General features: G+C 55.5%; 8 protein-coding genes across 8 annotated transcripts; 4 read left to right on the top strand and 4 right to left on the bottom strand.

Annotated features, from left to right (window-relative positions):
- Window positions 1-118: 118 nt before the first annotated feature.
- On the top strand, window positions 119-814 carry BCV69DRAFT_312251 (hypothetical protein). The gene is made up of 3 exons (XM_025494913.1): window positions 119-327; window positions 446-536; window positions 644-814. Exons 1-3 carry the CDS (start codon window positions 225-227, stop codon window positions 702-704), a joined length of 255 nt encoding a protein of 84 aa, XP_025348132.1. The 5' UTR covers window positions 119-224; the 3' UTR covers window positions 705-814.
- BCV69DRAFT_282475 (DEAD-domain-containing protein) lies at window positions 798-2,768 on the bottom strand. The gene has a single exon (XM_025492376.1). It carries the CDS (start codon window positions 2,682-2,684, stop codon window positions 837-839), a length of 1,848 nt encoding a protein of 615 aa, XP_025348131.1. The 5' UTR covers window positions 2,685-2,768; the 3' UTR covers window positions 798-836.
- Window positions 2,769-2,923: 155 nt separating this feature from the next.
- Window positions 2,924-6,228, top strand: BCV69DRAFT_312249 (WD40 repeat-like protein; the record flags this gene model as incomplete). Its single annotated transcript, XM_025494912.1, has 1 exon — window positions 2,924-6,228. The coding sequence occupies exon 1, from the start codon at window positions 2,983-2,985 to the stop codon at window positions 6,226-6,228; it is 3,246 nt and encodes a 1,081-aa protein (XP_025348130.1). The 5' UTR covers window positions 2,924-2,982.
- A 63-nt stretch (window positions 6,229-6,291) lies between these two features.
- BCV69DRAFT_312248 (hypothetical protein) lies at window positions 6,292-11,231 on the bottom strand. Its single transcript, XM_025494911.1, has 2 exons — window positions 10,054-11,231; window positions 6,292-9,973 (listed from the first exon to the last, which is right to left on the bottom strand). The coding sequence occupies exons 1-2, from the start codon at window positions 11,005-11,007 to the stop codon at window positions 6,545-6,547; spliced, it is 4,383 nt and encodes a 1,460-aa protein (XP_025348129.1). The 5' UTR covers window positions 11,008-11,231; the 3' UTR covers window positions 6,292-6,544.
- A 194-nt stretch (window positions 11,232-11,425) lies between these two features.
- Window positions 11,426-14,152, bottom strand: BCV69DRAFT_290168 (exocyst complex component Sec6; the record flags this gene model as incomplete). The annotated part of the gene is made up of 4 exons (XM_025493702.1): window positions 14,000-14,152; window positions 11,921-13,917; window positions 11,657-11,852; window positions 11,426-11,608 (listed from the first exon to the last, which is right to left on the bottom strand). Exons 1-4 carry the CDS (start codon window positions 14,048-14,050, stop codon window positions 11,426-11,428), a joined length of 2,427 nt encoding a protein of 808 aa, XP_025348128.1. The 5' UTR covers window positions 14,051-14,152.
- Window positions 14,153-14,338: 186 nt separating this feature from the next.
- BCV69DRAFT_282473 (MFS general substrate transporter) lies at window positions 14,339-16,660 on the top strand. The gene has a single exon (XM_025492375.1). It carries the CDS (start codon window positions 14,457-14,459, stop codon window positions 16,371-16,373), a length of 1,917 nt encoding a protein of 638 aa, XP_025348127.1. The 5' UTR covers window positions 14,339-14,456; the 3' UTR covers window positions 16,374-16,660.
- On the bottom strand, window positions 16,550-18,380 carry BCV69DRAFT_277100 (hypothetical protein; the record flags this gene model as incomplete). Its single annotated transcript, XM_025491138.1, has 3 exons — window positions 16,550-17,392; window positions 17,472-17,842; window positions 17,948-18,380. The coding sequence occupies 3 exons, from the start codon at window positions 18,378-18,380 to the stop codon at window positions 16,550-16,552; spliced, it is 1,647 nt and encodes a 548-aa protein (XP_025348126.1).
- Window positions 18,381-19,648: 1,268 nt separating this feature from the next.
- BCV69DRAFT_180132 (hypothetical protein) lies at window positions 19,649-23,076 on the top strand. The gene is made up of 4 exons (XM_025489562.1): window positions 19,649-19,998; window positions 20,117-20,627; window positions 20,722-20,765; window positions 20,845-23,076. Exons 1-4 carry the CDS (start codon window positions 19,891-19,893, stop codon window positions 22,933-22,935), a joined length of 2,754 nt encoding a protein of 917 aa, XP_025348125.1. The 5' UTR covers window positions 19,649-19,890; the 3' UTR covers window positions 22,936-23,076.
- The last annotated feature ends 604 nt before the right edge of the window (window positions 23,077-23,680 follow it).

Below are 23,680 nucleotides of genomic sequence, written 5' to 3'. Positions count from 1 at the left end.
GCCCCGTCCCCGTTCTGGGCGTGTGTCGTGCGTGTGGAGGGCGAGACGAAGGCTGGGCGGCAAAAATTCCGAGGGGAGAAGGCGGATACGGATTGCGCTTGGCCTCTTCCTGACAAAGCTTCCAGCCTCACTGCCCCACGTCTACAATACAGGGCTTACAGCTGTCCATTGGCCAGACCTTCAGCTCACATCGGCGAGGAGACCTTCCCAGTGATCGTCTAGTCATGTCATCTTCTGCTCCTAGGGCGCTGTCGAACAGGGAGGAGGATGCGCTCATGAAGTCGGTCAAGGCGGAAGGACTAAAGAAGTGCGACGATGTGGTCAAGCGTGAGTTGCATGAAGCTGATTACGGGCAGGCTTACTGCTGCCACAGGCTCCTTTCGCCTGAGCAGTCTGGTACTGATCCGCTGATGATCCGCTCGATATGATTCCTCCCCTTTGACAGGCTTCGCAGATTGCGCCTCGGGACGGACAGTCTCGGTTGCATGGGCGTGCAGAGATGAACACAAGGCAGTGCAGAGCTGTCTTTCTCAATAGTGAGTACAGTATGACTTCTCTACTACTTATCTCCCACTTCCCAGCTTTCACAATCAAGACTACTGACCGAGAGGACTATGTCTTCTTACGCCCTCTCATCTAATAGTACATCTCCAGACGCTCTAGATCGTGCACGGAAGGAGTGGCTAAACTCGCATAGGAGTTGAGGGTAGAAGACATGAAAGGAGGAAAAGGGCTCAGACAGGGCGAGACTGTTCCCATCGTCACGATACCATATCATACGCTTAGACACGCAAGAACAGAGTGACTATTGATGCATTGAGTTGAAGTCTCTCCAATCACCTAGACCACTTGCCGCCCCTCTTCATACCACGAGCATTCCCATCTGCCGCTCGCCGATACTTTTCCACAGCCTGAGCGCTCCTACCTTCCCTACCACCCGAAGCGCCACCCCTGGACTTCTTGTATTCTCTCCTATTGGCTTGGTCTTTCCTCGATGGTCCTGCTTCGAGATCAGCTTCTGCAGCACCCTCTGCTGCTGCTCCATGACCATTTGCTGCTCCCTCTGCCCCACCCTCTTCTGCGTCAATCTCCTTCCTTTTGCCGTTGCTGGCCGCTTGCTTCCCCTTCAACGAGCCTCCAATACCAATGTTGACCTTCGGTGGTACTTTGAAGCCATAAGCCCTGCCAACGGCGGCCAGGTCGAGCGAGTGGACATCGAAGATCCTCTTCAATGAGTAGCTCGCGTATGCCTGCAAGTAGCTCCTGTAACCCTCCAAAGCGCTCTGATGCAAGTAGTAGTTGGAAGAGATGAGCTTCTCCAGCTGCCCTTGAACGTTCGCCACTTTGCTCGGTGGGAAAGTGTACTCGTTGAGAGGTACTTTGGCTACTTTCAAGAAGCGGAGGAAGCCAAGCTCGGAGGGGAGGAGGAAGAGGAGAGACTTTCCGGCCTTGCCTGCGCGAGCTGTTCTGCCTACTCGATGGATGTAGTCCCTCGGGTCATCAGGTGGGTCGAATTGGATGATCCAGTCCACCTTGGGAATGTCAAGTCCCCTAGCTGCCACATCAGTGCAGAGAAGAGTACCCTTGGGGGCATTGCAATACTCGAAGAAAGTACTTGTCCGCTTTTGCTGCTTCTGCTTGCCGTGCAAGTCCAGCACAGGCACGTCAATGTAGTTTAGCAGCTCAGAGTGATACTTGACCGAGTTGCAGCTCGACATGAAGACGATGCACTTCTTGTTGGCGTTGCGCTTGAGGAAGGTGAAGAGGAGCAGGAATCGCTCCTCCGACGGACAGACGACATATCCCTGCTCGAGGCGCGAGACTGTGGACGCTGCAAGATCGGCGTGGACATTGATGTAGAGCGGACCTGGCCGCAGGGAGATCCTGGCCAAGTCTTGCACCTTGGTGGTCTGAGTAGCCGAGAAGAGGAGGGACTGGCGATTTTCGTTGGGTAGGATCTTGACGATTTGCCTCATCTCGTCCTCGAATCCAATTTCAAGGATCCTGTCTGCCTCATCGATACAGAATGTCTTGAGGTTCGTGAAGACAAAGCCTCGGGTGTTCTGAAGATGATCCAGCAGCCTTCCGGGCGTGGCAACGATGAGGTTCACACCCTTCTGCAGCTTGTCCGCCTCCGCCTTCCTGTTCGCTCCTCCCATGATGATACCGAACGTCTGATGGTGATACTGCATGAGCTCCTTTGCCACGCCGAAGATCTGCAGAGCCAGCTCACGAGTGGGCGAGATGACGATAGCTCCTGTCCCATTCCTGGGTTTGAATTTCAGCCTACTCAGCATTTCGATGATGGGGATGAGAAAGGCCAGCGTCTTCCCACTGCCAGTCTGAGCAGCTCCAAGGACGTCCTTGCCTGCCATGAGAGGTGGGATACACCTGGCCTGCACCTCTGTCATGGTCTTGAAACCCATACCCTCCAAGGCTCTCCGTGTCGGCTCCGAGAGGTCGAGATCTGAAAAGGGCTGACGGAGCGCTGCTGGTGTTTGATTAGCAGATGAAGTCGAGGCGCCAGAGGTCGAGGCTTGCGTAGCTTCAGCGTCCCTCGAGGCATCTGACCCTAGGACGGTGGAGGTAGATGCCTTGCCGGACTCTGCCTGTCGCACATCTTCCGCAAGCTGCGAGGCGAGAGCTGCCTCTGCTGCGTCGTGTGAGTCGAGAGAAGGAGCCATTATCACTGCCAGACGACGATGACCAGGGCTAAAGGTGAGGATGACGGCGTGGTGGTGGTGATGGTGGTGATGATGGCAATGGTGAGCAACGGTACCAATGCGCCTACACGCCTCGCCTCTCCTCGCCCGCTCTGGCACGGCAAAAATTTGGGCGGAGTTGAAAATGCGGGAAGGGGAAGGGCGAGGCAGATTTTCCATGTCAGTGCTTCTGGCGAGAAGAACAGAATATCAGCAACAAGGTGGGATCCTCAGAGCAGATCACCATCTCCCTCTGATACTCACACCACCTCTGCCCAACATGGACGCAGCCACGACGTCCAAGCGGCCCAGGCTGGCCAATGGCGATGCTGATGGGCACGGCAAGGACGCTTCCGCCCTGGCTACCACCCCGGCCACGCCTCGCAGGCGGCACCTCTTCACGCCCTACCTGGCCATGGGCATCATCACCGATCACGTCCCCTTTGTCGTGCAAGTACGGCACGGTGGCAAAGATGCTGACAAGCCAGACGTCAACATCGTCACAAGCTTGGGAGATTCTTGGAGTATCTGGACCGCCGAATCACTCATGCAAGTCTTCGTGGGAGCTCAATTGCCCTCGTCGATCACTCAGCTCGCCCTCTCCACCTCTCCGGATTCCATCTTAGCGTCTGCCGGGTCGACAATCCATCGCTTCACACGGGGCAAGGTGGTCGCTCGCTACAGCTGTTCTGAGGTCAACATCCCCATCTCTCACTTCATCGTCTTCGGAGATAGCATCGTAGCTCTCAGTGGCTCCACGCTATCTCACTTCTCGCTGTCCACCTCGCAGCTCACCAATGCCATCGAATTACCTTCGGCAGAGAGGTCAGTACCTACAGCCATCGTACACCCAACGACTTATTTGCACAAGGTCCTCCTGGGCATGTCCAATGGTGATCTCGCGCTGTGGAACATCAGAGACAGCAGCTTGGTGCACCATTTCTCAGCATCCTCCCTCTTCGAAGCTCACGGCATTACTATTAACGCCCCGGATCCGGTCTCAATTATCGCACTTGCCCAGACTCCCGCTCTAGATGTCATCGCAATCACTACGTCCAATAACTGTATCCTTCTGCATGACATCAAGTACGACACAGCCATCATGACCTTTCGCCTCGAAGCACCTCTGTCGTCTACTCCTCCAACCTTCCGGACAGATGGCCGGGCCCACACTATGGCTCTTGGTTCTCGCTCCGGGGATATCTTCATCTTCGACTTGGACCCAGCAGCGAGTGGAGCGCTGCAGAAGAAGGGTACTGATGCAGCTGAGCCGGTCGCCAATTCGCCACGTCTCACCCACACCATCCGCAATGCTCACGCAGCGCCTGTGTCGGGACTCGAGTTTGTGGCAGGTCAACCCCTCCTCATCTCCTCGGCGGCAGACAACGCCATCAAGCAGTGGTTCTTCGAGCCTGCCTCGTCCACTTCCGCTTACGACGGCGGATCCGGGGGAGCCTCTACGTCTTCTGGCTCTGCTTCACTCCCGCGTCTCCTCAAGAGCAGGGAAGGCCACTCGGAACCGCCCTCCCTCGTGAGGTGGTATGGAACAGATGGTCGGGCTCCACTACTCACAGCAGGCCGCGACAGATCAGTGCGCTTGGGCTGGGTTGGAAGGGAAGCTCGCGGCGGTGAGCTGTCGCAAGGCTCCATTGTGCGCAAGGCAAATCAGCTTTCTTTGCCGCCGACAAGTCTCAAGCTCGAGGCTGCTTCCTCTCTCAGCTTCTCCCTGACGAGGTCGAGAGACTGGGACGACATTCTGACAGTCCACCCTTCAAGTCCTGCACGGATGTGGTACGGCAGGGATAGGCGAACGAATGCCACGCCTCTCATGCACCAGAAGAGCAGCAAGAAGAACAGCTCTTCGGGTAGCGTTGCGACTTCAGGAGTCGTCTCTCATTGCGGCAACTTCGGCATCGTGGGGATGAGCAACGGAACAGTGGAGATGTGGAATATGCAGAGTGGTCGCTACGTACGAAGCTTTGATACTCGTCCGGTCAGCTACGTGCAAGAGGAGAGTGGGGTAGGGACTAAGAAGTTGAAGAAGCGGAGAGAGGTCAGAGGCAAAGGCAGCAAGGTCGTAGGTCTCACCGCAGACGAGGGCAATAAAGAGCTGGCAGTAGTGACTTCTTCTGGTGGAGTCTATTTCTTCGACTTCTACGGCACGACGTTGCTTTCAAGTCATCAATTCCCCTCCTTGGTGGGTCTGCGGACATCTCCTCAAGCGACGCTCCTGGCGTTGATCCCACTGGGTCTCTCACAGCCACTCCTCATCCTCGACTTTGTCACACGGAGAGTGGTGCGTCGCTTTGGCCCGCTACCAGCAAGGGTCACAGACGTGACCTTCAGCCCCACTTTGCGGAGTCTCCTCATATCGACGATGGACGGCTGTCTGTCGACATTCGACATGCCTAGTGGTCTGCTGATTGACCGGATGCGCTTAAGGGAGGTCATTGTCAGTTTGGATTGGAGTCCCGACGGAAGCATGGTTGCTGGTTGCGGAACGGATGGTAAAGGTGTCTACCTCTGGACATGGTCTTCCGGACGGGGTAGAATTGACGAAGACGAGGAGGGAGCCGCAGGTGCCGAGGACATAGCTGAAGAAGAGGCGACTCTGCCCTCTGTGAGAGGTCCTACAGCCGGAGATGACGACGAGGCACTCGAAGAAGCCGTCGGCTCCCTCGACTTGCAGGGTACACATTATACAGGCGAAGTCTCTGCGACACCTCTGTTGTCTGGCCCAGCAGATGAAGCAGGCTCTCACCCACTCATCACGACTACTTCCCAATCGCGAACCAAGTGGGCCACACTGCTCAGTCTAGACCTCATCAAAGCTCGAGATCGACCAAAGGAGGCGCCCAAGAAGCCAAAGAAAGCTCCCTTCTTCCTGGGCGCTAGTGTAGCGCCTCCCTCGAGCGCCACGGGCACTGCTGCTGCTCCTATCAATGGGCACGGCAAAGCCCAAAGTAACGGTCGAGCTGCGCTCGAGTCTACTGGGCCTCGCGAGACGCTCTTGGAGTCCCTCACCCGACAAGATCTCTCCCTCTCCGACTCCACTCCGACCGAGCGTCTCCTCCATCAGGTCACATCTGAAGGCGGCTCCGACCCAGAAGGGGACGCCCTCTTCTCTCACCTCCTCTCCCTCTCACCTCCTCAACTCGACTTGGTCCTCCGTTTGGAACTCGCCTCTGTGGAGAGTATGACCCACTTCTTACTCGCGTGCGCAAAGAGACTTGCAGCGGGGAGGGATTACGAGGCCATTTTGGCGCTTGTTGAGAGTTTGCGAAGGTCAAGGGGCGAGGAGATGGTGGAGGGACTCTTCCCTTCTGAAGATGACGAGGAGGACGAAGCACAACAAGAGGACGGGGAACAAGAAGAAGCAGAGGGTGAAGTGGCGGAAAGGAGGCGACTGAAACTTGCTTGGACAGAGTACCTTCGTGCTCAGACGAGGGCAGGGGCGAGGTTAGGCGATCTTCTCGACTACAATGTCGGGACATTGTCCTTCCTGCGAGGCGTACCCATTGTTTGATTGAAACCTGCCTGTGCGGCATCAGCGGCAATGACTCAGTCTGCACTCTTCGTCTTCTCTTCTGCCTGAGTGAACGTGTGTGTGCGCTCTAGACAATCGACTATCGCTTTTAGACATGCGCATCAAAAGGAGAGACTTTCCTACAGACTGGTCATTGCAGGAAGATGAGATGAAGGAGAGACAAGGTAGGGTATGAAAGACAAGACACTCTACGGCGGATGAAGAAGAAGAAGAAGAAGAAGAAGAAGAAGAAGAAGAAGAAGAAGATTTGCAGCCCAGACTATCAGGCCAGGTTCTTCTGCCACTCTATTCTCTCTCATCCCCTGAAAGGTCTCGGCCCACCACCATAAGTGCTCCCACCAGAAGAGACTCTACTACGACTGAGCATCGACGGCCGTGAAAAGTGGCCTCTCCCACTCGCTGCCGCTGGTCTGACCTCTGCGCCTGGATCAGACAGCTCGACACCGCCACCGACAGTGTTCCCACTGGTCACATCGTGCGAGGCTGCTCTTGCTGGGGCCATCGGACGCGAGAGACCACCCTCACCGCTTGGACCGCTCAGAGGAGTAGCAAAGAGGCGGGAAGCGCGTTGACCCGCCCCACCGCCGCGAGGAAGCGGTGGAGGCTGGGCATTAGGTCCTTGCTGCAGAGCTGTCAAAGTGGCAAATTGCTGCTGCAAGAAATCTCCCGTATGGGGCCTCATGCGCAACAAACGCAAGATGAGTTCCAGATTGTCTTGCTCCTCGTGGTCCACCTTCTTGTCCTGTTTCCGCTTCTTGATTGTCCCTAGGGAGCGCTGCTCCAGGACACTCTTGTTCTTCGTCTTCTTTGTAGGCGCTCGCCTGAGTCGAAGCTGCATCTCTCGCACACAGGCTTCCATGAGGGCGTCTGTAGACGAGTCGTGGTGAAGGGTATAGGCAACAATCTCTCGGTACTTGGGCCCCTGCAGGACTTCCAGGGGAACACCATGAGCGGTTTGTGTCTCTTCGTCATAGGCATTGAAATAGTTTCGCAGGAAGCTGAGCCACTTGAAGACCACTTCGACTTCCTTTCCGGATAGCTGCGAGAGGTCGGATGGAGCATCGGACAGCGGCGGTAATAGGATAGAATCTATTGTGGTAAGGACTTCCTTCCACACTTTCGTCATGACCAATTCTGCCTGGCTGTCACTCAGACTGCTCTTGAGAGTGCCGAGACATTCGTGAAGGTAGTCGAGGAGAGGGGCAATTGCACCTTCGATCTCTTCGTCTGTCAAGACGGCCGGGCGTTGCTTTTTTGGTGCCTCGGACTCGACAGGCGGGATGACGGACGGACTCGAAGACGTACTCGCCAGAGCCTGAGCGTACAGCGCCTTGACGTTTCCCAGAGCCTTATCGATATTGATTCCACTGGTCTTGACCAATGACTTGAGCACAGATCTCGACAGGCATTGGCGAATGAAGATGGACATCTTATCCACAATTGTCCTCACCATGTCGCTCTCTGCCCGCTTCAGCGAACGGAAGGCCCGACCAAAGTAGAAGAGAATGTCATCCTTCTCGCCCTCCATACTGACTCTCATCAGCAGCTTGCCCTGAGGATCGAGATCGAGCCATAGCTCGTGATTCAAAAAGTCACCAAAGAAACGAGGGTCCAAGCGAAGGAAGGCTCTGCCACAAAGATTGTGATCGCCTACGAGCTTCCGATCCCAGACGGTAGCAGCGAGCCACATCGGCTTATTGACAGTGACGTCAAATGCCTCATCCCACCTCGGATCAGGAGTCTCATAGATTGTCCTCGTTTTTGCAATTTTGTTGCCCCTCTCGTCACTGAGCGTCACAAAAGAATCGATTCGCGCCTTTCCGCTCACGTCGCGTATAGGCTGCAAATTTTCGCCCAAGACGACCTTGATGGTGAAGATGAATCGCTCCGATGGCTGCTTGTCCGCGGCATCCATGCCCGCCTCTCGGATTATCTGAGCCTGTTTATCGGCTTCCACTTTCGTGTAGAGCTTGTCCAGCAAGAGCCGTGCTGCTTCGATGTTATTCAGCTTTACACAAGACGTTTCCTGAAAGTGGAAAGGCTCCACCTTCTGGGTACCTTGCAGAGTCTGCTTAGCCTTGACCATCCACGCTGACTGCTTCTGCGATGTGTCTTGGCCCTCGGCAGTACGAGGAAACATCTCATCCATGAACAGCTCTTCGACTCGATGACAATACATCTCGATGGACTTTGAGATTGTCTTGGACAGGTCTGTCAGAAAGCGAGCACTTTGGTATTCATCTGGCCATTTCAGCGATTGGATGAATTCCAGCGGCTGGCCCAGAGCCCCAAAGAGATCATCGATGGAGGAGCTGTGCACAGCGCCCTCCACATCGAGTGGGACAAATTGATCAGAGGCGATTGCATTGTTGACCCACTCGCCAGTCTTCCGATCAGTATTGACGAGCCAGTGCTTGATGTGAGGCTCAAACCAGTCGCCAACGCTGAAGGACACGTCTCCATCAGGCGCGAAGGCCAGGTACATCTTGAGAAGCTCCTTGACGCGGTTGTACAGGGTATAGATGTCCTCGAATGCCAGCGGCTCTCGCTCTCTCAAGGCATGTTGTAGGACCTGCTGCTTCATCGACTGCAGGTCATCGAGGAATAGCGGCACTTGTTTCTCGAGGAGATGACGCACTGGGTCTATCGAGCCAAAGATTGGGTCGGGGTATCGTTTGTCGAGCCTCTTGGCGCCTTTTTGTAGCCAATCGATGAGCTGTATCAGCGGGACAACCTCATTGTCGACTGCTTGCGAGAAGAGCTCAGTTGTCTTGGCAGTGTACTCGTGGATAGCCATGATTCTAATGCCATCCTTGAGCTCTTCGGTGTGTCGATCCATCTCGACTATTGTCCCATTGGAGTCCTGATTCGTCCTGACCAGCTGTGAAGCGTGAAGCTCTTCAGCCATGACCACGTAGGGTTGAATGTCTTCCGGGTCGACATTGTGAAGATCTTGGAACGCTTCGTAGATCGACCGCAGGAAGGAGTCGAAGAGCGAGGAGAAGATGCGGACAAGTAGCACATAGTCCGACTTCATCCAAAGATCGACATTGATCTCCTGCACGACGCTCTGAGTGGTGGTCAAAGCCTCTGAAATGCAGTCCAGCGGCACCTCTCCTCTGTCAAATTTCTCCTTCATGACGTCCAGATTAACAACCGTCCGGTACGAAGGCCCCAGCCTCCAGCGCAGAGCGCATTCGTTTAGCAGCTCCACGTGCTGCCGTGAGAGGATACTCAGTGACACTTCTTCCTCCTCTGGCTGCTGCTTGATCTGTTCAAGGTCAAAGTCGATGGAGAGCTCCAACGCTCTTCGATAGAAGGCCTTGGGATCCGGCGGCACGTAGGTAAAGCCTTCGAATGTTTCTTCTTCATCGACGGCTTGACTGAGGGTATCAGCATCCGGTGCGCCTTCCCCGGCTTCAACGGCAGCCGAGACTTCAACGGGGGCAGTGCCTGCACTGCCGACGCCCGCAGAGTCAATCGTCCTTTTGCGAGTAGCGCCGCCAGCATCCGCTGATGTCGATATCGTAGACGATCTTGAAGTCGTCTTTAGGAGCACAGGATTTGACTGGCACATCTGCATCATGACTTCGGAAAGATTCTGGAGCTCTTGTGTCCTCCAATGCTGATACGCTTGCTCCGTCTCAAAGTCTTCCCGGCGTCCTGGCCACGAAGCTTTCAGATTGATGTTCTTGACACAGTGCTTGAGGTCGATCATGGCGGCCTAAATGGGAGGCATGACACGATCACAGATGGCTCAGCAGGCAGCTCAAGTGGCTCTCCACATCCCTTTGAATGACTCACCTGTTCGGTACACGTTGCCTTCATGAATTCCACATCTTTCAGGAGCTGCTCTGAGTCCACCGCAAACAGCTCTCCAACGCTCCTGATCATTTCACTATCCCTGATGGGATCCGGTAGCGGAAGCGCAGTGCTTGCCGAACTCCCTCTTCTGCTTCCGTTCACTAATGTGGTACCAGTTGACGAGCTGGAAGCGGATGTGGACCCTGCTGCCATCGAAGCAGACGTCGATGCTGAGCCGGCCGGGACCGAGAGGCTGGTTGGCCTAGGTACCAGAGTAGACTGGTAGCTATCCAGCCTCTCCCTGAGCTCCTTAGACACGCCATGGACTGTATCCAGCGATTCTCGAATGATCTTGACAAATTGCCCCACCTGCTTATTCAGTTCAGCCTTGAGCTCTTCATCAGACAGAGCCTTCTGCGAAGGCACTCCTTTCTTGAGCGCCTCCTGCGCCTTCGTCACAAAGATCAGAATCAAAGGCTCAATCTTCCGGTTTGTCTTGAGTTGGCGTTGGAAGCTGTCCTCCTTGAAGGTACCATAGAATCGAGCAATAGTCGACCTCAGGGAGATGTCCTTGTATATTGTGTCCTGCCCTTTGATGATCTTCTCTAGACGATCATTCAATCGCTTTATGAGCTTCTCTGGGAACTTGACCTCCCCTCCGCGAGAGGAGGCTCCGACAACGTCCATCAGTCCCCCCAAGGACATCCAGTCTGACTTGGACGAGCTAGCACCACTAGTATTACTGCTGCTACCCCCATAATCGCCTGCCTTCTTCGAAGAGAGAGAAGCAGAGGCTGAGCTCTCCCCCCTGGATATGGGAGGCCGTGAGGCTTCGAGCTGGCGCTGATGTGACGACCAGGAGAGGACGGCAACCTGAAGGAGGAATACATAGACGTCTCCGTCAGAGATTCTCTCTCTTCCAGACCTCGTGGACCTCGTGCTCCTCGTCGTCATTGTTACGAGGAGGGAGAACCCGGGCTAGGAGAGGTACCAATGCCAGGGGAGAGAGGCCGTCTATCAGTGGAGGCCCGACCGCCTGGCTCACTCGGGGGGTGTGGGGTGATGAGCTTGCCTGGTGTAGCAATATCCAGCACAGGCAGCGTCTCGCTAAGGGTATGAGCGGCCTGTGAGGTCTCAGGAGATGAAGGATGAGGAACGATGGTGAAGGTGAGTGATGGCTGTCTGGGCTCAATCGAGGCGTTGTACTCGCCGAGCGGAAGGACAAGCGGGAAGTCGATGACGCCCACCCGCCGCCACGCGCGTCAGGCGGCGGTGGTAGGCTAGGCGAGCCCTTGCTCAGGCAGGCGCATCTTGTGCAAGCACGGTTGGTATCGACATTGGAGGTAGACTATTATACATATACAAAAGATCATCACTGAACCACACGGTCCCTCCAGCCCGAGCCGAGGTAATTCTGCGCAATCGTACTCCAGCCCGTGCCCGACGAGCTGTTGGAAGGCGCCATCTGACTCGAGGTCAGTCCGCTCGCAGCACCTCCTACGCGGCCCCACAAGAGCGCAGCCGCTCCTCCAACGACGAGGCTGGTCTCAACCCTCTTCATGATGCCCGCACCATGCATCGGCTCGCCCACTGATCCTTCCACCATGGGCACATCTGGGAGGCCCTCGTTCTTGACTTTACGTCTGGCAGACTCCATGATACCTGAGACGTCCGACTTGTCCAAGTCGTCGCGAGCCTTCATCACAGATTCCAAGAAGCCGAAGTTGGGTCCGCAGGCTTTCGCGAAAGACCAGTATGGGAGGAACACCATCGTAGATGACGAGGTCAAAAGGGCCAAACTGGAGGATAGAGGAAAAGAGGGGTTCAGTACGGCTCCTCTTCACACTCGCAACTCTGGACTACTCACATGAGATCCAGTACGCCTGCCTTTTCTTCCCATTCGTTCTCCTTCAACCAAATGCCGATCATGACACGGAACTCATCAATGTCACTCTTCATCCTGTCAGCCGCTCCTGGCATCCTCAGCTTAGTAGCCCGCCGGAGAGCTCCGATGTAAGACACTAAGAAGCGGTCAATGAGGTCCGGCAGTAGACGAGCCTCGAAGAAGTTGGGGTTCAACAGCTCGGCATAATCCGAAAGATAGTCCCTCATTGTTTCGATGATGATCGTGCAAGTGCCCTCGGCGTACCAAGCTGGGAAGCTGAAGAGCTCCTTGACCGCTGGCTTCAGATCTTCGAAGACGAATTGCACCAAAATGCCGCCGCATCTTGCGCTCACGTCGAGGTAGCCGTTGACCGCATTGTCGATTTCCTCTCGGATGCCAGCCTTGTACTTCGTGCTGACTAGCGCTTCGAATCGCTTGCCCAGTGCTTCCGCTAGATCAGCCGACTTGATCAGCTCGTTGCACAGAGCAATGACGTACTCTGTCAGACCAGGGGCGATCTCGTCCGGGTTCTTTGCCTGAATTTGCTTGCTGCACTCGCCTTCGACTACCCGCAACCATGTCGCTTGACTTGCGATCATGGTCTGCGCAGAGTGGAAGACGGCCTTGGCGAGAATCGCCCCCTGGCCAGAATCAGCTGCCAAATCGCATTGCTGCGTAAGCATCATGAAGAGCGTTGAAGCGTAATTTATGCCGTAGAGACCATCGGCGTCCTTCTCTGGCGCATCTGCTCTCGCCACAAACGCCCGTACTTCATCGCTCATGAGATTTGCGGACCATTCGTCAATCTTGCGCGTGATCAACGAAAGGTAATCGTCGATGATCGCTTGCTCCTTGCCACCAAGAAGAGAGGGTTTCAGCCACTCTTCGTCAACTTTGAGCTCCTTCTTCATTGTCGTTGTATATTCTTGCGTAAATTGGTACAGGGTCAGCAGAGCGCTGGCCTCGGGGTCAGTAGCCAAGATGTTGTCCCTCAACAGCTGCCCGAGGTGCTTGTGATACGACTTGACAAAGAAGCGATATATGTTGTAATCTTGGGGGAACAGAGGCACCATGAGCTCTTTGACTTGCTCCAGGTCTTTGTAGATCCACTCTAAGTGGGTGAGGAAGTCGAGGTATCTGCCATCGGTCCCGAACCGGTTCCAGCATTCTGCGAAGAGCTCCTGAGTCGACCTATCCATCGCCTCTAGCAGTTTTGGACGGTAGAGCTTGATGACGCGAGCATTGGCGATGACGCTTCGGAAGCGAGCAGCGCCCTCCAAGTTTGCCCTCTTCGCCAATCGTATGGCTGCAGCCTTCTCATCCTCCCTTGACTCCTTCTCGATGATCTTGACGAGCTTAACGATGACGCCTTCTCTGCCTTCACGGACGAGGTCAATCGCACGCTCGCCCATCAAGAAGAGGTATCCCTCGAATTCCTTCACCAGCCCATCTAGCGGAGAGAAGAATTCCATCAATTGCTGCCTCACGTCGCTTGAGCAAGTCCTTGCCGTTTGAAGGGTCTCGTTGCGGAAGGTCTCTAGCTCAGAGATGTGATAATGCAAGCTGAGTAGTCTTGTTGCTGGACCGAAGAGGTCGTCACGGGCTTGTTGAAGCATGTGAGCCAGTTCTTCGATCTTGGGCGGCATCATCTCGAGCTGATTCAGGACAGTGTCGGCCTGCACGAAGTTGCGATGTATCTGCGATACTTCGCTGATGACTCGGAAAGCCTTGGCTCCCTTGGCTCCCAATTCTCCCTTTTCCGCAACTTCAGCGTCACTGCCTTTGCATAGCCTCTCGACCTCGGCAAATGCCTCACGTACGCCTTGCACATCGCGCTTCGTTGCTTGCAGCTTCAGCAGTCCATCGCGAATGGCCTCAAGCTGCTCTTTTGCGCCCGTCTTGAGCTTCGCCTCGAGAGTCAGGGACTCTCGATGTAGTTTGGTGCGAAGACCAGCTAGGCGGGAGAGATCGTCAGGTGACTGTGGGGTCGGCAGAGAAGGAGGCAGCAATGAGTCATGCGTACTGTGCGTAGCCCACAAGGGGCAATGATGTTGATCTTACCTTGAGGTACTCTGCCACAATGTTCGCCGCTGAGGCTGGTGCGACAGCCATGATAGCGAACACGTATTTCCGCCGAGTCTACCCGGACGGAGGAAGAGGCAATACGCTGCTCAAAAAGACGTGAAATCGATGATGGAAGTGGATCGGCAAGAGTGTTGGTTGCTACCGAGTGACGCGGGGTGAATTGGCCAAGGCGCATCATCTGGCGTCGGATCGGAAGCCAGTGCGGGCGGCGTGAGGTAGTCTGGCTGCACCACTCAGCCGGCGGGAATCACTGAAATTCCAGCCGAGGCGGGGCTCCTGCTTGGCGGGGAAGGAAGGACTAGACTCAACGCCAGTCCCGCTTCTCCTTTGGGCGATGGTGGACCTGTAGCTTCCACTCCTTGGATTACCAGAGAGGGGACTCTGCCGTTGCTTCACCCATCTTCTCTCTTTGGGATCTGGACACTTGCCCGCCATGGAGGTGACTCCTCCTGCACCTTCTCATCGGCTGAACACCGTCTTCTTCCCTCGATTCTACTCGGAGAAGGTGACGCCTATTCTGATGATAGCAGCGGTCACAGGCTCCACTGTTCTAGCAAGCTACGTCAATGGTGCCCTCACAATCGCACTCCCATCCATTGGTCGGCAATTGGGCTTCGGAGGCACAGACCTGCAGTGGCCCTTGACCCTCTTCTCCCTCCTTAATGGATCCTTTCTCCTCATCTGTGGTGGACTGGCTGACGTCCTAGGCAGGAGATTCATCTTCTTCATTGGTGTCGTCTGGCTTTGCGTCTGTGGGATTGGCATCACATTCGCCAAGACGCCCATCTTCTTCATTGTCTTTGCCGCTTTGATGGGTCTGGGCTGCGCCATCCTCTCACCTGCAGCAACGGGCCTACTCAGTGCTCTTCCAGAAGGCAGGCTGCGGAATCTGAGCTACTCAGCACTTGGTGCAGGTCAGCCACTAGGGTTCGTCCTCGGACTACTGGCGGGCGGTCTGCTTTCAGAGGACTGGCGAACCATCATGTATCTCATGGCCGGCTGTGCGGTGCTCTTCATTGCAATCTCCATCGTCTCCCTCCCTGCCGATGAGCCAACTCAACACAATGAACGCAGTCCAATTCAGCAGCTGCTGCACTTCGACTGGCTCGGAGCTGTCATGTCCACATCTGGTCTCGTCCTCCTCACATTTGGCCTTGCCGATGCTGGCTCGAGCGCAAGGGGGTGGAAGTCTCCCTTTGTACCTGCAACCCTGCCACTGTCGCTCCTCCTCCTCGTCTCTTTCCTCTTCTGGGAGAACAAAGTCGAGAAAGCCCACTTGCGTGGTCCTGGAATGTCCTTGGGCCAATCAAATGCCACTCCACGCAACCTCCGCGCCCTCACAAACCTCTCGGGCACAATGGCACCTCTGCTGCCGCATTCCATCTGGAGAGCAAAGGCCCTCAAGCCCCTCCTATCGATGATCTTCTTCGCATGGCTTTCCTTCAATTCCTTGTCATACTTTGCAACTCTTTACATTCAAGAAGTTCGACAGCTGTCCCCCCTGCAAGCCTCACTGCAATTCTTGCCAATGGTCGTGACGGGTATCCTGTACAATGTCATTGCCGGTCTAATGATGTCCAAGTTCTCTGGCCTCTGGCTCATCATCCCGGGTATCCTCGGAGGGATCGCCTCGTGTGTGATTTTCTGTGTCATTGGCAAAGACACTGTTTACTGGGCAGGTCTCTTCATCTCCTTCTGCCTCGCCCCTTCAACCGACCTCGTCTTTCCCGTAGCACAACTCTATGCTTGCTCCTCTGCAGGACCCTCTCGAGCAGCTCTGGCAGGAGGTCTCTTCAATACTACGACTCGTCTGGCTACCTCTCTAGGTCTGGCAATCACCGCCAGCATCTCTTCTGCCGTGACAAAAAAGTACGTCCAAGCCAATGCCGAGGAGGTGTCCTCGACTTCCCCCGAAGCGCTCCTACAGGGGTATCATGCAGCCATTTGGTTCTGCGTCGCCTGCTCGGGCTTGGCGATGCTCATTGCCTGTATCTGGCTAAGAGACATCGGCATCGTTGGCTTTGACGAGGGCGGTAGCGATAAAAAGACGGACGTGGCCATTGCAGCTGCTTCTGTACCTAGTGCCAATGCCGTAGCGGGTGCAATTGCAGGCGCTGCAGCCGATTTAGCTCCTAGCACATCAGACTCCAAGAGTTTTCGTGGGTTTGGTGCTGGAGATGGGACAGAAGAGGGGTTTGAACTTGGAGCACTTCCTGCAAGGGCGGTCATTACCTCGAGGAGTCGCCAAGGAGGGGAAGGGTCGAGTTATCGGTACGATGCAAAGGGCAAGGGCAAGGGGTGCGTCGAATTGGGGGAATTGCGACCTGTCAAGTCAGATGGCTGGGACTAGAATAGCCACAAGAGGCAGACCGAAAGTGATGTGCTGGATCATCGGCCGTTCGTTCAATTGTGTACACAATATATTCAGCATGCTCTTATAGACTTGGTATTCAGGCCCCGCACCGCCCTATTTCTCTCCTCGATTCACCGATTGTCTTCCTTCTCCTTCTTCCTCTCCCCTATCTCTTATTGCTGATGCGTAGTCGAGTACTCCTGGGTCTGTCGAGCCATCTGCTCCTCGAGGGAGGGGGCCGTCCCATCACCATAAGTCCCACTCGTGGCCTCCCACCCCTCATTCGCAGCGCTATTCTGTCCTTCCATATTCTGCTCGCCAGTGGAGCCATGGCTCACGCCCTTGCCAAGTCCGCTGCCACCACCGCTGCTGCTGCTGCTGCCCATGAGGTAATTGCTGGAAAGGGGAGGTGCAGCCCCACTTCTTTGGTGCTGGGAGGAGCCTTGCCCAGCATGAGGTGGTGCGCCATTGCCGACTGACGCTTCTTCTGCTGCTGGGACAGTCTTCGAGGGCATGGCGGAAGACTTTCCGGTAGAAGTAGAAGGATACTCAGCACCAGTACCCGATACTGCACTGACATTCTCGTGCTGCGAGGCGTGCTGTCCTTCGTAGCCATTCTGAGCAGGATAATCCTGATTGCTCTCCTGTTGAGGGACGTATGCTCCGTTCTGCTCGTGCTGGGCGGTCTGGTCACCATAAGCAGGGTACTGAGGAGCATGTTGATCGTTGCCCTGCGCTCCAGTCGTGCCCACTGCAGCCGCTGGACCTACGCTTGCCACGGAAGACTCCGGTGGGGCTTGAGAGTCTACACGAGATTCGGGTCTAGTAGACCCCCCCTTGAGGCTCGTATTGCCGCTCTCGAGGTGAGAATTGTCGCCCTTGTCCATGTGCATGGGCATCGCATTTGCTTGAGCGCTTGATTTAGGGGCCGGCTTCTTGCCTGATTTCTCCCTGCGCTTCCGCAGCCAGTCGAAGAAGAGGGGTACGTCATGTCTGATCTTGTCGGCCATTGCCATCTGTGATGGAGCGCATTCGAACGTCAGGCACTTTGGGACGTGGCGGTACACTATCACAAGAACGAGAGGGAGAACTCACCTCTTGGAACATGAGTGGAACCTTGCCGGCTGTATCACTCTGCACGGCCATGAACCACTCGACCTGCGGCTGTTCGCTGCCTTGAGATGACTGCCCCTCCCATACTCCTTCGACGGAAGCATACTTTGCCCTGACAAAGTCGCTCCTCTCAGGAGCGGCATGGTGTGATACTGGGACGGAGATCACCACGAACGACCGCCTGCCGCGAGAGGGCGCTCCTGGGTCTGAGGCCAGGCGGTGCGTCGTGGCGATTTGTCGGGTCACTACCTCTTCATGCGCACGCGAGAAAGGGGCGGGTGACGGAGGAAGGGGAATGGTGACCACAAGTTCGAGGAAATCTCTGTTCGAGATCAATGGGCCACCGAGGTGGTCTAGGAACGCCAATGTGCAAGACGGCAGCGGATTCATGTCAGTCCGCTAAGTCAAAGTCGGCACTGCTGCGCAGCAGACGCCATGCTGCTGCGAAGTCTACTCACATGAGTTCCTCCAGATTTCGGCTCTACCTGGTATGATGGTATCGATCTTGAGTGTTTCCACAATGTCTGGCACATATTCACCCTCGTTGGGAGTGTGCTCTTCCGACCCCAAGCCATCAAAGAACTCGTCAAAGTCTAGCTTGCACTCGTCTGGCTTGTGCTGGCTGAATCTTGCATGCCATGCGCACTTCTTTAGTCTACCCTCCATATCAGAAGGACACGAGAGTGTGAGGATCTTGCCACCCTTCATAGGCTCATCGGCTGAACCGTAAGCCTTGCCCTTGCGCCATGCCTCTGAGGACCTGATAAGCTCAAAGCTCTGCTTGACAAGGGCTAGAAGGAGAGGTGTGGGATCCGCACCACGCAGCGGCAGACGCTCTTCTGCAATCGGTGCTGCGTGTAGAGGGTAGTCAAGGAGAGTAGGTATGGTCATGATTGATGTCGTTCTGTAGTGTGTGATGGGAGGGGGGGTGTTCAGGAAAGGAAAGGGGTCGAGGGACGACGGAGGCAAGTGCGGAGGGAGGGGCGCGGGGTGGAGGCTCTGGCTGCGTTGGGTCATGTCCCTCCCACCCGGAAAAACGGAAATAGCGTCGGAGATTTGTCTGCCGAGGGTTCAGCCGGCACAGACGGCACGGCCACGCGAGCCGGTGTGCACCAACCACCTCGACCAACGTCTAATCACGGCATGGACCATGGCCGTGGATGGTACGGCTTTGTCGCTGGCAAGTTGGTGCGCACCGTCGTCAAACATGACCGAGAGGCTACTAGGGGTCGATCTCTTGAAGGAAAGGACATTCAGATAGTCGTACACGCTTGGAAGCGGCTTCATTATAGCGACCACTCAGCAGATCCCAAGCGTGGCAGTGCTCCTATCTCTCTGGCCCCGAGGCCCCTTGGCCCCTATGATCTCTAGAGGCATGAGGGGGACACTGACAGTATCGTCGATAAGAAGGACTGTAGCCTCAAACTCCTTCGCAGTGCTTCCGTTGAGGAAGCTCTCAGTACTCACTCCTATTCTTGGCGAAGGGGCCATCCGGGACTGTGGGTATGAAAGGAGGAGAGGGGCCTTCATTACTGGTAGTTCAGGGCAATGATACCTCAGCTTCTTCAGACGGGCCCACTATTGCATTCCTTGAAGTCCTTGGCTAGCCATCTTTAAGGCTCCCCCTTTGCAGCTCGAAGCGGTCAAAAACAGCTCCTCGTTGTTCCGAGCTCTATCTTCCTCGTGCATGTTCCGGAGTCTGGGCTTGTGGCTGAGCTCCTGAAGAAAGGATATGGAAGCGGGTGTAGAGTAAGCTATCACCCCCTCATCTTGCGCTCGAGGGGTTGCTGCCTGTCTCTGCCTACCATTTCCGGCCTCTGCACTACGCAGGGCGGGAGGGGAAGAGTGGTCCTTTGCATCCGCTGCACTGTGGCCCTGACGCTCTCGCCTCGTCGTCGCAGCAACGTTGCTACCATCCCAAGTCTTCTCTGCACTTTTGTCTGGTGTGCCTGACGCCTCAAGTCCAGTGGCGCTGTGCCATCACCGCCCTCGTCGAGAGGCAGTCTGTCGCACCGCACCGCACCTCACTACTCGATCGCCCCCCCTCGACGGATACTCCCACCACACGCCCCGTCGACACCACAACACGTCTTGCTCCCTTCCCTTCTTCTTCTCTCCATTGCCCCACTTCCTTGGAATACACACTTGCAAACCAAAAGCGGGACTCGCAGCCGCATAGCATCACTACATCTATCAACGCTATTCCTGAGCGCCACAAACACCCCTCCCTCGCTACCACCCCTCGTGTGCAAGCCATCCATACCCTCCTCGCACGCGACTCAAGCCATCTTTGAGGCGATCAACGCCCTCTAGACTTGAGATCGGGATCGCTGGACTTCGTTTCGACACGCGACATACACGACAGCACAGCTTGATCTCTTTAAGGGGTATCACCTGAGAAATGACTATCGAAGCTACCTCACCCAATCGCGCTATGGAAGACCAGAAGGACGCGTTCTTCTTCGGTGATGTTGCATCCATCGATCCCATCTTCGCTCAATATCCAGAAGTGAGTAGCGGTGGCGTGCGGCCAAAAGGCAGAGCCTGCACAATAAGAGCTTCCAACCCCCTCTTGCTGTGGCTCAGTCTGACACGTGCACTCTTCCCTTTCATTGCTATCTTAACAGTCGCTACCCATTCACGTACTGCTAGCCGATGCTTCTTCATCGTCTTCGACTGCTCCTTCATCTCCTGCTGAGGTCTCTGACCCTTCATCCTGCCAGGACGATACGCCCCCTTCGTCTGCAAAGAGAGTCAAAGACTGCGCCTCTTCCGACTCTCTTGCCCACAGCAGACAGTCACAATCTGCTACCGTACCTGCAACAACCTCTAGTGACGCGTCAACACAGGCCCCTTCACACGCCACTGTCGCGGACAATTGCTCTCGTACTGCGACTGGCGCAAAGAGCAAAGGAGCAATCTCAATCACTCCGTCGAGGAACACTCTCACCTTCTTCCCACCTCCATCAAATGAGCGTACCCATCCGAACACAGCTTCAGTCAGAGCGACACCAGTAAGAGTAGACTCTTTGCATCTTAGCCCGACTCGCAAGGCACCGGATCTCCTCCGCAAGTCTCCGAATGAGTCCATCGGGTGTATATCCGACTTTGCCCCTCCTACGGAGTTCAGAAATGGAGGTGAGACCAGAACCCTGTCGAAGCGAGGGGCAGCTATCACAAGGAGCGCGTAAGCTGACTTATATACCTCTTCTATTTCTGTCCTCGATGGCAGATTGGATGTGTGTGCAGAGTCACTGCTCATTCCACAATTATTCTGTGAGTACTGTGTCCGCTCCATGAGAGAAGTGGCCACACTGTTGACACCTTGCAAGACACGGTACCGTCACATTTGCAGCGCAACAGTATGTGCGGAAGATGTGGCGCTCTGAACCCCAGTCTACCCTCATCACGCCCGGGATTTGCGGCCTCACGAGCCAGGAAGGGAGGCATAGGTAGCAAGTTGGATGCTGCTTTACCTGCATTCAACTTGCCACCGAACTGGTCAACACCCACCGCGACGACGATGCAGTCTCCTTTCCCAAACAGTGGATGGTCCTCTGCCACCCTATCACCTCCCAGCGCTGCAACACTTGCGGACGGAAGGAACAGGGACAACCTACACCAGCGATCGACCGCGCTATCTCCGAGGCTCTTTGGCCACGACCGCCCAAATGAGAATGCTGTCCGAAGGCGTGGCTGTGACACACCCTACCCAGGAGTCGAAAATGGAGCGATGTACACTCCACCTTTGCAAACTGGCTCTGCTCATAGCCAAGGGCCTTTGGACATTCCACAATTCTACCACCAGGATCGTATGAGGGAGAGCATCATGCACAATCGCGTAAAGTCCCACTTACGAGGCGACGCCTACTCTGAGGGGATACAACAGCTACATCGGCTCAACGTGCAGCAGCGCACTCAGTCACCATCGCCCATGCGGCCTCAGACCAATGTTTCCGCGTATCCCATGTCTCTCTTGGCCGATCCACAGCTCTCCTCCCCCGCTTCGTTCAAGCAGCGATCGCTTTCGTACAATAGCTGCAGGTCTCCATTTGCAACTCAATCGCCGAGTCTGCCTGTCCCACTCAAAAGGAACTCGCAATCCTCGGACTCTCATGTCAGAGGCACTCCTCAAGGCGCGCGAACTTTGTTCGGTAATGGAAGTGGTATCGACAGTGAGCAGACGAGGAGGGCGCAAGTCTCACTCAATGACCTTGCGACGACTCAGCAACTGGCATCCATGGGAGTAGGCGTAGGACCAGGAGTCAATCCAAACGTCGACTATCCCCTCTCTGGCCTGGCAGCAAGCAGTGACTTGCGTTCTCCAACCATCAGAGAAGGACCACCTCCTCCGCCTCCCATCATCAACAGCGGCTCCGTCGGACCAATGCTTGTACAAGCGGGAGACTGGATCTGCTCTCACTGCTCCTTTGTCAATTGGCGGCGAAGACGAGTCTGCATGCGATGCTATCCCTTTGCAGAAGGCAACGAGATCGCCCTGTCCCTCTCCAACGGGGCTTTGTTGGCTGCGAGAGTTGCAGCTGGGGTTGAGATCCCCGAGAGCGAACTTGCATCCCTCACCAAGCCAAGGAGTGCCGCTCATCTTGACAACGGTAGAACTCAGTCTGAACCCAATGGTAGCTACGCCCATATTCCGAGCCCACGTCAAGTCATGACATCCCCCAAACACATTGGCATTCAGCAACCTCCCTCTCCCCTGACGGGTGTCAATCACGCTTTTGCCCGCTCAAACATCGCACAAGGCGTCCTGCAGGATCCTGCGCTGAGCAACCAAAGTCGTCAGACGACTCCAAATGTTCAATTCGATCACGCTCATTTTGCGCGGACTGACATTGGGAATCGCAATCTGGACAATATGAGCTTGTGGCAGCCGCAAGCACCTTCAGCAGAGCTCCCTAGGCCGGGCTACCATGGACATCAGACACGCAGTCCTCCGTTGCCTGCCTGGCTCCCAGCGCCAATCTCCTCCCCTGGTGCCTTCGGCCTCGAAGCACGCCACAAGCACGCCATTCCCCCTGCACTGGGTTCACCATCCTTCAGCTCTCCACTCCGCAACGGAGGACAAGTCCCAGACTTGTTTACGCCCTCTGGACGAGCGATCAAAGATCTTTGGAAGGACGAAGCACCTCCTATGCGAAAGTCTAGTGAGGATGACAATCTCGTACCGATCAGCGCCAACCTGAGACTTCACTTCAGCACTACCCCCGTCAGGGAGGCCAACTTCGACTCTTTTACTGGCGATGCCCGTGGATCGCTGCATGGAGTTACGGTAGGGGCTGCTCAGCAGCCATTGTGGAGCCGCAGAGAGGGGCAGAACGGTCTTGTGGGCAGGCCTGCTCCCATTGGCACGCGACCTGCAACCTCCTCCTCCTCGGTCAGCTCTTCTGCCGCTGCAGCCACGAGCCCACTCAACTCGAGTCAGTGAGTCTCGTTCGGATAGTCGAGCCGACGAATCATCACCAATGGGATCACCGAACTTCTCTTTCGTCATCATCATCATCACCACCACTTCCCATCATCTGCTTTGCCCCTCTTTGCTCCCTGGTCACTATACATTTCGGAAGGACGTTGGAAACATTCTTCGCGCTGGGAACTGCCTTGCTTGCTTTCGGTATCCTTCATCTTGCCTTCTTCTCCCTCTGTCTCTCTCTCTCATCCTCCACTAGCGTCAGCGCCCCCTGTAGCTGCTCACCAGCACCAGCACTGCTACTTCCATTGCCACTGCTCTACACTCTTGTCCGTCTCCTGCCTCTTGCCCCTTGCCCTTGCCCTTGCCCTTGTCCTTGCCCCTTGCCCAGAGCCACGTGTGGGCCAAAGCCCTGTCGTCCCCGGCCTTTTGCTTTCGCTACTGCCCATCACCCCCCACCTTTGCTTTCCTAGCTTCAGCTTCAGCTTCAGCTTCAGCTTTACTTGCTCTGCTCGAACCTTCCCACCCGCTCCCCCCTGCTCATCAGTTTTTCTCACCACTGTTCTGTCACTTTTTGCTCTAATCGCTCTAATCATTGATTACCCCTCTTACAGTGTGCTACATCTGATCGTGTGACTGGCTAGATGGCTGGCTGGCTGGCTGCCTCAAGGGAAGAGGGAAGAGGGAAGGAAAGGAGATGGAGAAAAGATCGTTCGTCTATCCATTGTATTTGGTAGTGCCAGTGGTAGTGGCAGTGGTAGTG

The sequence above is a fragment of the Pseudomicrostroma glucosiphilum genome, assembly GCF_003144135.1.
Source record: "Pseudomicrostroma glucosiphilum strain MCA 4718 unplaced genomic scaffold BCV69scaffold_6, whole genome shotgun sequence".
In the NCBI taxonomy this organism is placed as follows: Eukaryota; Fungi; Basidiomycota; class Exobasidiomycetes; order Microstromatales; family Microstromataceae; genus Microstroma; species Microstroma glucosiphilum.
This window is presented reverse-complemented; position numbering and strand designations above follow the sequence as displayed.

Coding starts and splice junctions, on each gene's coding strand:
- BCV69DRAFT_312251 (XM_025494913.1), top strand. CDS start 225: ATGTCATCTTCTGCTCCTAGGGCGCTGTCGAACAGGGAGGAGGATGCG. Junction 328..445: donor GTGCGACGATGTGGTCAAGC/GTGAGTTGCATG, acceptor CCCCTTTGACAG/GCTTCGCAGATTGCGCCTCG. Junction 537..643: donor CAGAGCTGTCTTTCTCAATA/GTGAGTACAGTA, acceptor CTCATCTAATAG/TACATCTCCAGACGCTCTAG.
- BCV69DRAFT_282475 (XM_025492376.1), bottom strand. CDS start 2,684: ATGGCTCCTTCTCTCGACTCACACGACGCAGCAGAGGCAGCTCTCGCC.
- BCV69DRAFT_312248 (XM_025494911.1), bottom strand. CDS start 11,007: ATGACGACGAGGAGCACGAGGTCCACGAGGTCTGGAAGAGAGAGAATC. Junction 9,974..10,053: donor AGGCAACGTGTACCGAACAG/GTGAGTCATTCA, acceptor CCTCCCATTTAG/GCCGCCATGATCGACCTCAA.
- BCV69DRAFT_282473 (XM_025492375.1), top strand. CDS start 14,457: ATGGAGGTGACTCCTCCTGCACCTTCTCATCGGCTGAACACCGTCTTC.
- BCV69DRAFT_180132 (XM_025489562.1), top strand. CDS start 19,891: ATGACTATCGAAGCTACCTCACCCAATCGCGCTATGGAAGACCAGAAG. Junction 19,999..20,116: donor TCTTCGCTCAATATCCAGAA/GTGAGTAGCGGT, acceptor CTATCTTAACAG/TCGCTACCCATTCACGTACT. Junction 20,628..20,721: donor TACGGAGTTCAGAAATGGAG/GTGAGACCAGAA, acceptor CCTCGATGGCAG/ATTGGATGTGTGTGCAGAGT.